The 16,312-nt window shown below is 52.0% G+C and overlaps 2 protein-coding genes across 2 annotated transcripts; both read left to right on the top strand.

Moving 5' to 3' along the window:
* Positions 1-4,105: 4,105 nt before the first annotated feature.
* LOC139825895 (olfactory receptor 14A16-like) lies at positions 4,106-7,611 on the top strand. The gene is made up of 3 exons (XM_071800313.1): positions 4,106-5,025; positions 5,072-5,103; positions 7,607-7,611. Exons 1-3 carry the CDS (start codon positions 4,106-4,108, stop codon positions 7,609-7,611), a joined length of 957 nt encoding a protein of 318 aa, XP_071656414.1.
* A 2,950-nt stretch (positions 7,612-10,561) lies between these two features.
* Positions 10,562-15,727, top strand: LOC139825894 (SUN domain-containing protein 3-like). The gene is made up of 6 exons (XM_071800312.1): positions 10,562-10,573; positions 12,855-12,968; positions 13,541-13,708; positions 14,127-14,285; positions 14,791-14,850; positions 15,602-15,727. The coding sequence occupies exons 1-6, from the start codon at positions 10,562-10,564 to the stop codon at positions 15,725-15,727; spliced, it is 639 nt and encodes a 212-aa protein (XP_071656413.1).
* The last annotated feature ends 585 nt before the right edge of the window (positions 15,728-16,312 follow it).

The raw sequence follows: 16,312 nt of genomic DNA, 5'->3' as shown, positions 1-16,312 counted from the left end.
GAGAGCAGCACTGAAAGAGTGTGCTGGGGAAACTGGAAATTATTTCCTTTTTCTTGAACAAACTCTTGATGGAACCTGCTACTGCTGCCATTGTGGTGGCCTCTTCCTGGGCTCAGAAGAGTCCTGGAGGCCAGGACCCCTTTTCTTTAGGGGGTACCAGGGCTCCTTGGGCGAGCGGTCCCTGCCCCGGCCAGAAGTCGAGGGACTGTGGCTGCAGCAGTGCAGGAGAGTCCAGACCTTGAGAGACTTTGGGGTTCCACCATCAGGAATCGCAAGTTTTAAAAGGAGAAGTGGCCAGTCCTGTATCAGGGTAGCAGAATAACCCCAACCATCAGGACCTGACACGCTGAGCAGTGACCCTGAGGAGAAGGGCCTGGGCACTCCAAGGTCCCCACACAAGCCCATGGTGCATGCTCACCATGAACAAGGCAGCTGCACACGGGGCTGCATGAGGAGGAGCGTGGGGACCCAGACACCTGGAGTCCTCATCCCATTCGGTTCAGCACTGGTGTGACCCCACACACACGGGGGTGTGCCAGTGTGCGGCTTCCCAGTTTGGAGAAGCAGGGAGGAACTGGAGAGTGCAGGGCTGGGCCAAGGCAGGTTCAGCACCTTGTGCACATGGTGTGGGATGCTGAGGGACCTGGGCTGGTTTGGCCCAGCAGCGCTGGGGAGGCTGCAGCAGTGCAGGAGTAGCCTGAGAGTGCTTGAAGGGTGGTTTCAGAGGTGGTGGAGGTTTTCTTCATAGTGGGAAAGAGCATGAGAAAGAAATAATTGCCCAAAGTGCATCTGGGGAGGTCCAGGCTGGACATGAGCAGAAAGGAATGTGACTGGAAGGGCAGTGCTGTGGTGGAGCAGGTCAGCAGAGGGAGTCTGCATCAGCCCAAGGCTTTGTGCTTCAAGGAACAGCTGGGGAGGATGGAGAGAGCTCAGCAAAGGAAGGAAGATGCTCAGACAAGAGCAAGGTGGGGCAGCAGGGGGGATGTCTGCAGCCTGCAGGGAAAGAGGTGCAGGGGATGCCACAGCACAGGACACACTGTGGTGGGGATGATCAAGCGATGTAAAGAGGCTGAAAGGCCCCACCAGACATGAGCTCCTTCTCCCCTTGGCTATGGCTGTTGTCTCCACCTCTGATGCCTGTGAGGAGACACCTTGTCCTTCCAGCACAGGAGCCTCATGGCCTCCTTGTCCCCAGCCAGGAACCTGGGAGGTGTGGGACCATAGTCCTGCCCTTGGCCTTGCACAGCCCCACATCACACTGTCCCAGGAAGGGCCCTGGGCAACGTGGGAGGGACAGGATCTGCCTTCCCAGGGCTGGGGGTCAGGGCTTGGCCCTTTGGGTAAAGAAATACAACAAGGTTTACCGAGCATCAGAGAGACCTTTACTTCGCTTTTCCTGACCTGTCTTCTCTGCCTCCATTTTTCTGCTCTAACCAGAACCTGGGATCATTTCCTCAGTAGTGTTCCTCAGTGGGACCCATTATCATTACAAGAAACTTAGGAGTTTGAATCTGACTTTGACTTTTTGAGAGGTTTCATTGACTTCCTCCAAGGTCTAAAGTTCATGGACTCAGCACCAAACCCACCAGAGGGGTCATTAAAGCACCTTGGGCTGCTCCTGTGCTGCTGAGCTCGGCTGGGCTCCTGGGACACAGGGAGCTCCTGGCAAGCGGCAGCGCTGCAGAGAGACAGCTCTGCCCAGGAGCAGCTCCTCTGCACAGCGCAGCAGGGCTGAGGGCTCTGCCTGGGGATCTCACGGAGATGAGCAAGGCAGAGAGAGATTAAAGGTGGTCAGGATTGGGAGGATGACTGAGAGCTCACTGGAGGAGGAATCCTTGCAGCCCTTGCCATGGTAAGTTTCTGGGTGCAGGGCAATGCAGCTGTAGCTCCTGGAGGCATCTCCTGAAACTGGCACAGGCACAGCTTGAGGGATCTGTAAGGACGGGGCTCTTGTCAGGCAATGTTGAACAGCTGTGAAGCTGGGTGAACACCCAGGGGTGCCCAGGGCTGTCCTGCAGAGCAGGGTCCCTGCACCCCAGGGCTGTGCTCGGGCAGGGGCTCTGCCGCCTGCCAGGGTCAGCGCTCAGCCTGCCCGGGGAGATCCTCATGGTGCTGTGGGGAGAAGCTGCTGGAGAAAGAAGCGTCCCCCATAAGGGCAGGAGAAGTGCTTCTGCTGTGAGAAGGTGCTGTGTGGGTCAGGGCTGCTCACAGCTCAAGATCACCATCACAATTTTTCCAAGCTGATGCCTCAAGAAGACCAGTGCAAGAATTGCCAGACAGATAAGGAGCTTTCCTGAGCCGGTCTTTTCAGTTTCCAAAAGCAAGGGGTAGGGGGTATAGGAAAGCATAAAATGAAAATGAGCTCTCATGCTTAAACAAGTCACTGACACTCCTGAACTGCAGCTTTGAATGATCAGTACATCTGCCAGAAGGCTCATAACATCCCTGCACCACCCCTCTGCCTCTGCACAGCACCTGCATCACCTTTGCTGGACCCGTCAGCCTTAGTCTGACCTCTCCTGTTTTCCCACCTGCAAAGAGGAAGATGCCCCCAGGCAGTGCCCTGTGAACAGGCAGGATCTGTAGGGCCAGGGGGAGGGCACAGAGGGTGGGATGGGTCTGTGAGCACTGACAGGGAAGAGACATGGACAGGGAAACACCGCCCAGGGGGAGAATCTCCAGGCAGCAGGGAAATGATCAGAAATGAGAGGAAACTAAACCCGGAATTGTTATGGGAAGGAGAACAGAGAAAAGTCCCTGTGATCCCCTGCAGTGCAGATCCCTCCTGTGAGCAGCCCCCTCGCCTCCTGTCCCACCCAGCAAAGCCTCTGCCCTCAGGGCCGGGGGCTCCAAGGCATGAAGCAGCTCCTGTGCAGCCAGAGCTCCAGTTCCTCTGCAGAGCACAGGGGCTGAGAGCAGCTGCCCGGCAATGTTGGTGTCTGGGAGGTGGCTGCACAGCTGGGGAAGGGTGACGCTGTCTGAGTGCCCGGCTGCCTCTGCCCTGGCCTCTCTCACACCCACCCTCACCGCATTTTCCTTCTTGCTCCCCTGCTCTGGGTCACTGCTGTTGTGATCTTGTTCTTGCTGTCAGGCTCTCTGGGGATGGGAGTTTCGGCTGCAGAGTCACAGCCTGATCTTGTGGGTCCTTTCCTGCAGGTGTGTCCATGGGAACATGTGTCCAGCTTTGCTCTGACCTGGGGGCTGTGGGCAATGCAGTCTGTGGGGCTGGGGAATGAGCTGAGTCTCCCTGAATCAAATGCCATCATTAGGACCTCTGGCTATCTCCTTGAGGTTTTCTTCCAAGCTGTGAGCTTCTTTCCGGATGCAAACCTCTCCTGTAGCACTTTAGCATTATCTGAATTCCCTACAAAGAAGCGCAGAGATGCTGCAACAGCCAAAATGCTGTTTGGTTTGTCAAATGAGCCACGTGTGTCCTTGGCTAAACGTGGGGGGTTGAGACCTTAGGAAAGGGTGAGACATGTCGTGGCCTGTGGTGGGTCCCTCTGCTCTCAACAGTGCCTGGTGGCTTTTCAGGGTAACATGGGAGTGTGATCAGTCTCCATCTCAGAAAGGTGACAGCCCAGGGCAGCTGGAGCAAGACAGAGGGACAGAGCAGCTGCCCTCACTCTGCACTGACCCACAGGCATCCTCTGGTCTCTCAGGACTCGCTCTGTTCTCCCTGAGTGCAGCAGAAATGCTGAGGGTTTCTGACACCCAAGAACACTCCCCAGGGCAGGAGGTGAGAAGGAGCTGTAGAAACACCCAGCCTATCAAACTCAGTTTCTCAGGCCTGGGGGTACAGATGGTGAAAGTCCCTTCTGCACCAGGAGCTGTTCCAGCTGACAAATCTGAACCCCAGATCTGGCCCCTGCCCCACCAGACCAGGGTCAGGGTGACTCCTCAAGAGCCCCTGGGCAGAGACCCTGCTCTTCATTGCACACTCATCAAGCACCGATGAGGGCTCCAGCCAGGACGTTCTCCTAGAAGAAGTGTCTCTTCGTGGGAGGGTCTGTGGGAGATGGCTTTGGTTTTTCCCAGAGAAGTCTCCCCTAACTTGTCACTGTCTTTTCCTCCTTGCACAGGTCCTCATGCCCACAGGCAGCAAATGTCCAACAGCAGCTCCATCACCCAGTTCCTCCTCCTGGCATTCACAGACACACGGGAGCTGCAGCTCTTGCACTTCTGGCTCTTCCTGGGCATCTACCTGGCTGCCCTCCTGGGCAACGGCCTCATCATCACCACCATAGCCTGTGACCGGCACCTCCACACCCCCATGTACTTCTTCCTGCTCAACCTCTCCCTCCTCGACCTGGGCTCCATCTCCACCATTCTCCCTAAGTCCATGGCCAATTCCCTCTGGAACACGAGGATCATTTCCTTTCAAGGGTGTGCAGCACAGCTCTTTTTGTTTATCTTCCTGATCACAGCAGAATATTGTCTGCTCACCATCATGTCCTATGACCGCTACGTTGCCATCTGCAAACCCCTGCACTACGGGACCCTCCTGGGCAGCAGAGCTTGTGTCCACATGGCAGCAGCTGCCTGGGCCACTGGGTTTCTCACTGCTCTGCTGCACACGGCCAATACATTTTCACTGCCACTGTGCAAGGGCAATGCCCTGGGCCAGTTCTTCTGTGAAATCCCCCAGATCCTCAAGCTCTCCTGCTCACACTCCTACCTCAGGGAAGCTGGGCTTATTGTGATCAGTGTCTGTTTAGCATTTGGGTGTTTTGTTTTCATTGTTCTGTCCTATGTGCAGATCTTCAGGGCCGTGCTGAGGATCCCCTCTGAGCAGGGACGGCACAAAGCCTTTTCCACCTGCCTCCCTCACCTGGCTGTGGTCTCCCTGTTCCTCTGCACTGGTGTGTTTGCCGACCTGAAGCCCTCTTCCATCTCCTCCCCATCCCTGGACCTGGTGGTGTCTGTTCTGTACTCAGTGGTGCCTCCAGCAGTGAACCCCCTCATCTACAGCATGAGGAACCAGGAGCTCAAGGATGCCCTGAGGAAACTGATGGCTGGATTATTTTATGAAGCAATACACTGCTCATCAGCTTCTGCATAATGGTTATAGTGTTAATTGTTGCAGGCTCAGCCTGTCCTACTGTATTTTTTGTTGCTACTTGGGGTTTTCACGTGATAATTTTGTCATCCCCTTTCTAATTCACTGTTTTCTTTGCTTACTGAGGGGCTGTGTAAATGAGAAGCTGTGCTCTGTGTGTGTTTAAACAAATTAATAGGCCTTGCAGCATGTGTTTTCTCCTGATATCCTTTCACCAAGGCCTGTTTGGAGCTGCAGGGACAGTTTCTGTGTAGATGGAAGGAGGGGAAAAGAGTCCAGCATGGCAGCCGTGCCAGGGAGCACCAGCGCTTGGTCTTCCAGAGCTGTTCTCATTTAACTTCCACACTCTCCTTCCCATCCCTTGTGTTGGTGCAAGGCCTGAGTGCTCTGGCAGCTTGGTCCCCGTCCTGCTGTGTGTCAGTGCTGTGAGCGCAGGCAGGGACAGGCAATGGGCACTGCTGTGACAGAGCTGGACTCCATCACAGGATTTCCATAAAGAAAGCTGAGAGGCCAGCAGCAGGAATAGAGCTGGGAAGGTATCTCTTCCTAAGTACCCACAGATCCTACCCGGCCTTGGAGATGGGTTGTCATGTCCATCCCACCTGAGAACATGACGGGACAGCAACAGGGACATGGTCGTGTCTGTCAGAGAAGCTGAAAGGCCAGCAAAAGTCATAGGATTTAGAAGATCATGGTGAGGTGACTTCTATCTGGTCAGGTAAAAAAACACAAGAAGCCTAACGGTTTGGGTTCCCTTCATGAAGAGCAGTTTCTGAGACAGCTGAGCTTTCCTTATTGCTGGGAAGAGTCAGGAAAGAAAAAAAAAACCAAAAATATTGCAAAGTGCAATTTGTAAGATGGAGACTGGATATCAGGAGGAAGAAATGTGACTGGAAGGGCAGTGCTGCGGTGCAAGAGGTCACCCAGAGGGAGCTGGATCAGCCCATGGTTTGAGTTCCAAAGAGCAGCCGGTGAGGGTGCAGACACAGCAGTGAAGGTGCAGAAATGCTGGGGTGAGAGCGGGTGGGGAAGCGAGATGGGTGTCTGCAGCCTGCAGGGAACGAGGGGCAGGGGTAGGACCGTGTAGAACAGCCTGTGGTGGAGATGGCAAAGGGCACTGGCAAGGCTGGAAGGCACCCACAGAACCCAGGTCTCTGTCGCCTTGGCCATGGCAGTTGTCTCTGCCACTGAGGCCCAGGAGAACACGTTGTCCTCATGGCACTGGGGCCTTGGTGCCTCCTTGCAGCCCCCTGGGGAAGATGGATGTTGTTGTCCCAGTGTTGTCCTTCCCTGGGCCTTGCACACCCACATCCCACGGTCCCAGGAAGAGCCCTGAGCTATGTGTGAGGGAGAGGATCCCCCTTCCCATTGCCTGGAGGTCATGGCTTCTCCTTTCTGCTTCAGAAAGAAAACCAAGGGTATTCTCACCGTCAGAGTTGAAGAAAAGACTAAAAGAAGACTTCATGATGGCAACAGCTTCCTCACAAGTGGAGAAGGAAGGGTAGGAACTGATCTCTTCTCTCTGGTGACCAATGACAGAATCCAAGGGAATGGAAGAATATGTACCAGGGGAGGTTTAGGTTGGACATGAGGACAAGGTTCTTCACCCAGAGGTACTGGACACTGGAACAGGCTCCCCAGGGAGGTGTCACGGCCCAAACCTGACAGTGTTGAAGAAGAGACCAGACAACGTCCTCAGACACACGGTGTGAACTGTGGGGTTTCCTGTGCAGGGACAGGAGTATGACTCGATGATCCTTGTGGGTCCTTCTAACTCAGGACATTCTATGATTCTATGAAATAATAGGTCAAAACCTCATGTTTTTGTTGTGCAGATGAGATGTAAACACACACATCATCTGCATGTCCACTGTGTGCATGTGGTGAGATGAAGCAAGGGAGCACAAACGCTGTCAGCTATTCCTTGGGGTGCCATAAAGGTCAGTGGGACAGAGATGGTGTTCAGGGGTCTCTTCCAACCTGCTTTATTGTAGGATTCCATGAATCTTTTCCTTGGAGGGCTCTTTCAGATCAGAATAGACAGAGGAAGAAGAAAAAAAAAAAATCAGAGTCAGAAGCAGAGATGTAAAATGCCCCAGAGTAAATACAGCAGCTCCTCTGAGGAACATTTCTCCACTCAAACCCTTGATAGGAATCTACTGAACACATTTGATGAAACCAGCTTAGTTTTATCTGCTCACACACTGGACCACAAGCAGGGTGATGGCTGGGTACGATGCCATGTGGTCACTTGTGTCTCAGGAACTCATAGTCCAGTAGGAAGCCAATGGCTGTGGAGGGCACTGTGAGGTCACTTCTGCCTCTGCAGGGGACAGGTCAACAGCAGGAACATGGCTGGGAAGGGACTGTGAGGTCACACATACGAGACGAGCAATTGGGCCCGATCAGCATGGCTTTAGGAAAGGCAGGTGCTGCTTGACCAACCTGATCTCCTTCTATGACAAGGTGACCGGCTGAGCAGATGAGGGAAGGTCTGTCGTGGGGGAGTGAATCCCTCAAATCCCTGTTCAATCCCCTCATGTACAGCGTAAGGACCAGAAAGGTTGGGCAGAAGTGGGACATGGAGAAAAATGGTCAGGAAAACATTTAGATGCACAGAGAACCCATCAACATGTCAGCCTGGTGTTCTCTTCTGAACAGGCCCAGAAGACCTGGACAGCATTTGCTGTGTCCCAGAAACTTGCCTGGAAGGTTGAAATATAGAGAAAACTTTTGGTGCAGGAAGGGGCAGACAGGAGCTGGTGGAACTGGCTGGTGTGACCGTGAGACATCTCTCAAACACCTCAGAAAAGTCCTGGCTCTCAGGGAGGTTGCGTGGTCCTCTGAGAAAGAAAATATCAAATATGATTTATCATGGAACCATAGAATAATTGTGCTAGGAAGAGACCCTTAAGATCATTCAGTCCAACCATAACCTAAATCTGGCACTAAACCATGTCCCTAACAGCCTCATGTATAAGTCTTTTAAACACCTTCAGTGATGGGGACTCCACAGCCTCACTGGGCAATCTGTTCTGTTGCTTCTAAACCCTTTCCCTGAAGAATTTTTTTTCCTAATATCCAATCTAAACCTCCCCGTGTGCAACTTGCGGCCATTTCCTCTTGTCCTATCACTTGCTACTTGGGAGAAGGGACCAACACCCACCATGACAAAACCTCTTTTCAGGTAGTTGTAGACAGCGATAAGTCCCCTTTTCTCAAGGCTGAACAGCCCCAACTCGCTCAACCGATCCTCATAAGACTGGTGCTCCAGACCCTTCACCAGCCTTGTCACCCTCCTCTCATCTCTTTCCAGCACCTCAATGTCTTCTTTGTCATGAGGGGTCTAAAACTGACCCCAGGATTCAAGGCGCAGCCTCACCAGTGCCGAGTACAAAGGGATGATCACTCCTCTAGTCCTGCTAAAACTGGGATTGAATCAAGGCTTGAACACCTTGGTGTGACCCAGTTTGTGACAGGTTGGACTGCAAACTCCTGAGGTCCCTTAAACCTCAGTTCTCTTATGATCCCATTGTGAAGTTGGGCTCTGTTTCTACCTGGAGCAGAGCAGACAATTCTGGGGCCTCAATCTGCCTGTGCTGTAGGTGACCATCTAAACCAACATCTCAGCCAGTGAACCAGCCAACACCTCAGTGTGAGTCGCTCTGGGCAAAGTGCGAGGAGTCCTGGGCAGGGAAGGTTTAGAGGGCATGGGGTGCTATGCAAGACACAAATTGATCTTGGCTTCATGCCTGCAGGCCCATCAGATGTCAGTTAATCTCAATGAAAATTAAAACAAGAACTGAAGACAAAGATCTAAAACAAAGGATGGTGTCAACATATTTATTTATTTATTTATTTAAAGTCCTTTCAGGGGGGGTTACTTTTCTTTGAAAAGTAAAGAGTTTTTCAGAACTGGGCATGGATTTAGGACACAAATGTCTTCAGCTCCAGGGACACAAACACCTGGTGCCAGTGTAGATGCCCCAGGAAACCCTGCCCAGCCTCCACCTGCATTGCAAGGTGCTCTGGTCTCCCCAGGTCCTGTGTGATAGATGCCAATCCCAGGACAGCACCTCAGGTACACTGGGACCCCTAAAATGACACTGGCTGTTCATGGTGAGACACCTGCTGACTGATGTCTGCCTGGAAAGCCGCACTTTTTTGTCGTTGTTTTGTTTGTGGTTTGTTCTGTTGTTGTTGTTGCTATTTTGGTTTTGGTTGCTATTGTTTAGTTGGTTTGGGGGTTTTTTTGCTTTGCTTTTTTGGGGCTTTTGTTTATTTGTTTGATTAGTTTGTTTGTTTGATTGAAGATTTTTGTTTAGGTTTTTTTTTTTTTTTTTTAACATATTAAAATTTAAAAGAAAAAAGCCAAAAAGTGAATTATGGGGAAGTGTACAAAGGATAGGAGAAGAAATGTTGGTCTTCCCCTGTACTTCTATTACCATCACTCTATTATTTCATCTCCCTCATCACTCAGGAGTTCCCACCTCTCCTGATTCAATGTCCCTGTCAAAGGACAACTTTCCAGCACTGTCTGGACATTTGCCTTCCTAATCCTTTCAGGTTTCTCCTCCACTTGCTCTTTGGTCATTCAATTCCTCTCAATTGTCTGGTTTCTGCTTAGAGCTTCACGGAGTTACAAACTTGCCCCATTCTTCAGAGCTCTAATTAACATGGCAGTCAACACATTAATTGTGTTTATTTCTACCCTTATCTAGCTCGCTGTCTAAACCAGTTCTTGTGTGGATGTCCCTAGTGGATGGTGGACCTCATCAGATCCAGCTTACACACACAGTTGAGGAAAGTGTTTTGCTGTTTATTAAACTGTGCAGTGTTTACACAGGAGAGCAGGTGGAGCTGGTGCACAGGAGCTGCAGCATCTCCTGCAGAGCTGAGTGGAGAAGTCTGATGTGAGGAAAAGTGATGCAATCTCTGGTGGCCAATGAGGGAACCGGCAGACTGGGGGTGGGGGGTGAGGAGCGAGGTTGTCCATACAGTGTCCAGCCTCACTCTTGGCAACCTCCACCACAGTCCATCCTACACTGTCCCAGGCCTGTGGCAGTTTCCCCACAGTCTGCAGACACCCCATGCGCTTCCCCACCTTGTTCTCACCCCACTGTGTCCTCACCTGTGCTGCTGTCTCTCCATCCTCACTCATTGTTCCAGTAAAAATAATACACTACTAAAAATAACATAGTTAATTCTACATAAAGTAGAATATATGATACTCAGTGCAATCCCCCACATCACTCCAGTTGTGCTGAACAGACAGTCCAAAAGAAGAGAGCACCCTGGTCCTGAACAGCTGATCCCAGCAAGAGGAAGTAAAAGTGCAAAAGGCAGAGAGGCCCGAGGGCCAACTGGAAAACAGCAAAATATCATAAAACTGAACTAACACTGAACTCCCAATAGAATGGAATTTCCAGACAGAGCTAATCAAAGTATCTGGAAAACCAAAACTAACTGGCTGGAAAAGGCATCTCCAGCTTTATACATAGCATGACGCTAATGGTAGGGAATAGGTCACTTATTGACCTGGATGTCAATCAAGGTGCTGTCCTGTCTGTGCCCCATCCTGCCAATTTGCACCTGCAGCTGAACTCCAAAGAAATCCTTGGTTTTACTGACAATAGACAAGGGAAATCAAATAGAAATGGATAAATTAAATTAAGAAAATATGCTGAGTGCAATCCCTCATGTAACTCCAGTCACATGGAGCAGCCAGTCCTGCAGAAGGGAGCACCTTGGTCCTGGACAGCCCATCCCAGCAAGAGAGAGCAAAAGCGCAACAGGCAGAAAGGCCCAAAGGCCAACTGCAGAATGGCAGAACAGCAAAAGGCCGAACTGACATTGAACTCCTGACAGAAAGAAATTTCTGAATGGAACTCACCAAACTAGCTGGAAAACCTAAAGTAATGGATGTAGCAAGCAGTAAATTCTGGCTCCAGGTTTAGAGTGGGCATGACGCTAATCATAGGGACTATTTCATTGATCAGCCTGCATGTCGATCCAGGTGCTGTCCTGTCTGTCTCTCCTCCTGCGAATTTGCATCTGCAGCTGGATGGCCAAAGAAGTCCTTGGTTTCCCTCCTGCATTGCCCAGGGCTCTTCCTGGGACAGTGTGATGTGGGGCTGTGCAAGGCCAAGGGCAGGACTATGGTCCCACACCTCCCAGGTTCCTGGCTGAGGACAAGGAGGCCATGAGGCCCCTGTGCTGGAAGGACAAGGTGTCTCCTCACAGGCATCAGAGGTGGAGACAACAGCCATAGGGGCTCATGTCTGGTGGGGCCTTTCAGCCTCCTTACATCCCTTGATCATCTCCACGACAGCCTGTCCTGTGCTGTGGCATCCCCTGCACCTCTTTCCCTGCAGGCTGCAGACATCCCCCCTGCCGCCCCACCTTGCTCTTGTCTGAGCATCTTCCTTCCTTTGCTGAGGTCTCTCCATCCTCCCCAGCTGTTCCTCGAAGCACAAAGCCTTGGGCTGATGCAGACTCCCTCTGCTGACCTGCTCCACCACAGCACTGCCCTTCCACTCACACTCCTTCCTGCTCATGTCCAGTCTGACCTTCCCCGGCACCAAGGCCGGACTGACAGGTCTGTAGTTCCCCAGATCCTCCTTCTGGCCCTTCTTGGAGATGAGTGTCACGTTAGCCAACTTCCAGTCAACTGGGACCTTTCCACTTAGCCAGGATTGTTGGTAGATAATGGAAAGGGTCTCAGTGATCACCTCTGCCAGCTCCCTCAGCACTTTTGGGTGGATCCCATCTGGCCCCATAGACGTGTGGATGTCCAAGTGCTGCAGTAGATCACCAACAGTTCACTCTTGGATTATTGTGGCTTCACTCTGCTCCCCATCCCCGTCTTCTGGCTCAGGGGACTGGGTGCCTGGAGCACAACTGTTCTGAGTCTTAAAGGCTGAGGCAAGAAGGCATTTAATATCTCAGTCTTTCCCCCATATTCTGTTCCTATGATTCCTTCTGTATCCACCAGGGGATGGAGATTCTCCTTAACCCTCCTCTTGTTCCTGATATATTCATAGAAATATTTCTTGTTGCCTTTTACAACACTAGTTAGGTCCAGCTCTAATTGGGCTTTGACCCTTCTAATTTTCTCCCTGCATAGCCTCTCAGAATTCTTGTATTATTCTCAAGTCTCCTTCTCCTTATTTCAAAGGTTATAAATTGTGCCCTTCCTCCCTCTTTACCCAGTCTGCATTTGTCTGCAGTTCTGCCAAGAGAAGGTCCAGAGATAACCCGGTTGCTAAAGAAACGCTGCGAGAGGGGAGACACAGACCCCCCGCCTGGCAGCTGTTGAACTGTAGGGGCACAGGCTGAACCTTCTCTTGAGAGGGAGGAAAACAGGAGCAAGTGCCGATCGGATGCTGGGCAGGAGAAACAGGCGTTTGTTATGTCCCTTCCATTTCTAAAGAACCCGTCTCCAGCCCCACAGATGGGAAGTGTGGCCACAGCTCTTGTTGGAACTCCCACGCTTAGTCCGGAGTCAATTTCGAACCCTTTTTCCCTATGGAAACAATCACTGCCTTGACAAATCCCCCACTGGAGGAGCTGGTGGCCATGATGGCCACTGTCAAAGACAACAAGAGGAGAGACAACTATGGCACTTGGGAGAGACACTGAAAGGGGAGCGGGCAGCCCGAGGCATAGCCCAGCCTTAGACCAGGTTCTAAGCTCTGGTGTGTGTCTGACAGGTGTTTACCAGATTGGACGACTTGGCACCTTAACCCCCTGGACCACTGCAGACCTGAGTGAAACCCTGCCACTGCCAGAATAGCTCCATAAGCTCCAGGAACAGCTTTATCACCTGCGCTGGAGCACAAAGGATGTGGCTGAGCGGGCTCTGCAGGAAGGACTGAAGCAGGCAAAGCTCCCAGGCTTTACCGGACGGGTAAGGGCACAAGGCAGAAGGATCTGCTCAGGGGTTTTATCCTCCCTCCAGCACGTATCCTGCTCCATTCCCTGTCACAGCCAACAGGCTGGTGCTGCTGGAACAAGTGCTGCCATGGCCACGCTTCCTTTTCCTGTTGCTCCACACTTCCTTATGGGGAAGAGAGAGCGTGACAGGAATGACAGCTGTCTGAGTCGAACCTTCCTCTGCATCCAGATCTCGGGTCCTCCTCAAGGGAGGACTGGAAAGAAAGAATGGTCTCAGCAGTGCAGAGTTAAGCCAGGCCTATCTCATGCCCAGAAGCCTTGTCTGCCCGTGCTGCCTGGCCTGGGGCCTCTCCACAGGAAAAGCCCCTTCCCGCAGCTCCAGCATTCAGAGCACTGGAGTGAGCAGCCCCCCCTTTCTGATCCCGTCAATCAGAGCAGAGCAAACCTGGGAGGCTTCCAGGCAATGTGGGCGTTCCTTCCATCTGAGATGGGCCTTGTCCCCTTCACCTTGGCTGGCCTTGACGGGAGCTGCCTGCCCCGGTCATTTTCCTTCCAACAGTCGCTCTCCTTTGTGTTCCTTCCCAGGTTGTTCAGGAGATCATCAGTCAAGCCTTGGAGAAGCTGGAGAAAATCCAGGTCCCGATGGATGATTACGCCCTCAAATCAGCAGGTGCAGTGACATTGTACATACAAACCAGTTCCAAACCGCATCCTGTCCAGATTGACAAGATGGGCATTGGAACGTGCCCAGGGGTAGGAGAGAAGGGGCGAGAAGTCAAGGGCCACCTCGTGCCCTAAAAGTGCCCCCACTGACAGAGCCTGTAATGGGCCAGACCCCATGGAAAGCACAGAAAGGCTGGTTCACAGGCTTGCCTATTTCCACGGCCCCATACGACAGTTTTATGGCTCCCTGCTGTGTGTTCCAGAGGGGCCATGACAGTAAGGGGAACCCACTGTAGGACATGGATGACAACTGAGAAGCCTTTTCCAAGTCGACAGTGCAATATTCCTCCTGACAAATGTTGGGAGAATGACCAACACACGCTGCTCCGAGTGTCCTTCCCCCCTGTCTTTGCTCCTCGAAGCCTCTTTTCCTGCCCCCTTCTCGCATGGACCTGCTCTCCTCCTGTGTCTCCCTGCTGAGTATTTCCTGTCTTTTCAGGCAGAAAATCATCCCGGAAACTGCTGGCCCTTCCCAGGGAGTCAGGGACACGTGTTCATCAAGCTGTCCATGCCACTCATTCCCAGAGCCGTCACCATGGACCATGTCTCAGGGACAGTGTTCCATGGAGAAAGTATCTCCGGAGCTCCAAAGGACTTTGCTGTCTACGTAAGTGATTTCTCTGGAATTGTGGGCAGGGGTTGCACAGCATTTCTGAGCAGGGGGTGAAGATGGGTCAAAGAGTCCTGGGGCCTGAAGCTTCCTCCTGGCTCTCAGAACAAACAGGCTCCTTGGAGTCACTCCCTTCCCATTGTATTCCTCTTTTATTCAATGTACCACTCAAAAAAAACCCTTCTGGGGCAGGATGCTACTCCAGGAGCCACAGGGAAAAGGAGCTGGACAGTGCATGGTCCTAAACCTTCTTGGCTTCCAGTCCCAGCGGCATTTCTGATCCTCAGGTTACCTCCCTCTCACTGGGAGCGTCTGCTCCTTTTCTGCCTGCCACCTTGGACTCGTTGAGTGGGCAAGTGTGGCGTGCTGCCCACCTGCAGCTTCGCGTCTTTTCCTTGTGCTCATCATCCTTGGACTACGTAGCTGAAATACCCCTGTACTTCACCGACAGAAGCTGATGATGCACCAGACACTCTTGTTTTCTCCACCCATCTTTCTGTAGGGCTTCAAGGAAGAACATGAAGAGCAGGGAATGTTCCTGGGACAGTTCACTTTCCTGACAGTGCTGAATCTCAGTCAGACCTTCCAGCTGAAGCTATGAGGGCACAGAGGGAGGAGAACTGTAGGAGAGAAATGCGGTTGGATGAGCAGAGGCTTCCCTGCCAAAGGGCTTCAGGCAGCCCTGTCCTTGAGCGTGTGCCATGCTGGCCTTTCTCCTGCTTCAGCTTCCTGGTGACGGATGCTTGCACTGCTGATCTTCTTTTCTTTCATTGTGGGTTTAAACTTCAGTGCTTAGAAGCACCACATTTGAAGCTGGAATCAGCTTGACTGTCTGGATCCTAAGTGCACACAAGCGGCCACATCCCGTAGGATGCACAACTGCTGGTCTGCCCGTTAAAGACCAGAAATACTGGGCTTCCTGAGGATTCTGTTGGTGCTGGCAATGACCAGAGACAGAGAGGCCATTCTGTTTCCATGGATTTCTAGAGAAGGCAATGAGATATCTTACTGACACCAGCACTGGGTCTTCTGACTGTGGAAGCCTGTGCCCCAAAGCAGGAGAGAACTTTCCAGTGTATTTGCTGAGGCACCTGGTCGCTGCTTCTTCCTTTGCTGTTCTCATGGTCCAATGGTGTAGAGCAGGATAAGAACATCTGCACCACGACAGGTCAAAAGCCCCCGCGGGGCAGCAGGAAGGAAGCTGCTGATCGAGGCCGTCGCACTTCTGTCAGTGCTCACAGGCCAGAGACAAAAAGGTGTCTCATTTCTTCTTGTCATTGCAGAATGAGCTCCCTGGGGTCGTGAATTACATCAGGCTGCAAGTGCTGAGCAACTGGGGCCACCCGGACTACACCTGCCTGTACCGGTTCAGGGTGCACGGTGATCCGCCCAAAGACGGGGGAGACACGGCAGTTTCATCTGTCAATAAATTCCATTAATGTTCACCCAGTCGAGTTCCCGTCTGCTTTGTCCGTGATGCTGCTTGGTCCTCCCTGAGCTCACTGGAGCTCCCCGTCCTTCTCTAAACCCACCAGCAAGATTTTCCTTTATTAGAGAAAATGGAAAACTCAGTCACAAATCTGCGGAAAGTCTGACATCCACACACTTGCTGTGACACAGGAACATCAGCAAGGCCCTGCCTGTACACCAAAGATTAAATTAATGGACAGGTTTCCTGTGCAGGAAGCAACTAAGAATCAACTGAATGGAACCATCTGTTGTTATCTGTTTTCACAAGAGGCAGATGCTGCTTCAGCTTCCATCTTTCAGTCTGTTGCTGATGAGAAAATGCAAGTGTGGCTTTTTTTTGTGAGATGGAAACCTTAACTGGAAAGTTGGTTCATGGACTTTTTTGCCTCTCTGGGCACATATTGAGTTAATAGCCCGGGAACCATTACAGAGTGATTAGCAAAGCAATCCCAGGACACTTAAGAGATCCCATAACCACACCAGTCTGTCGTTCCTTGTCACCCGAGTTCCCCCAGCCCCAAGGCAGGAGCAGGCAGGGCAGTCGTGCGCTCGGG

Source organism: Patagioenas fasciata, chromosome 30 (genome assembly GCF_037038585.1).
Source record: "Patagioenas fasciata isolate bPatFas1 chromosome 30, bPatFas1.hap1, whole genome shotgun sequence".
Taxonomy (NCBI): Eukaryota; Metazoa; Chordata; class Aves; order Columbiformes; family Columbidae; genus Patagioenas; species Patagioenas fasciata.
Note: the sequence above shows the minus strand (reverse complement) of the source record. Positions and strands in the feature narration are given on the sequence as shown.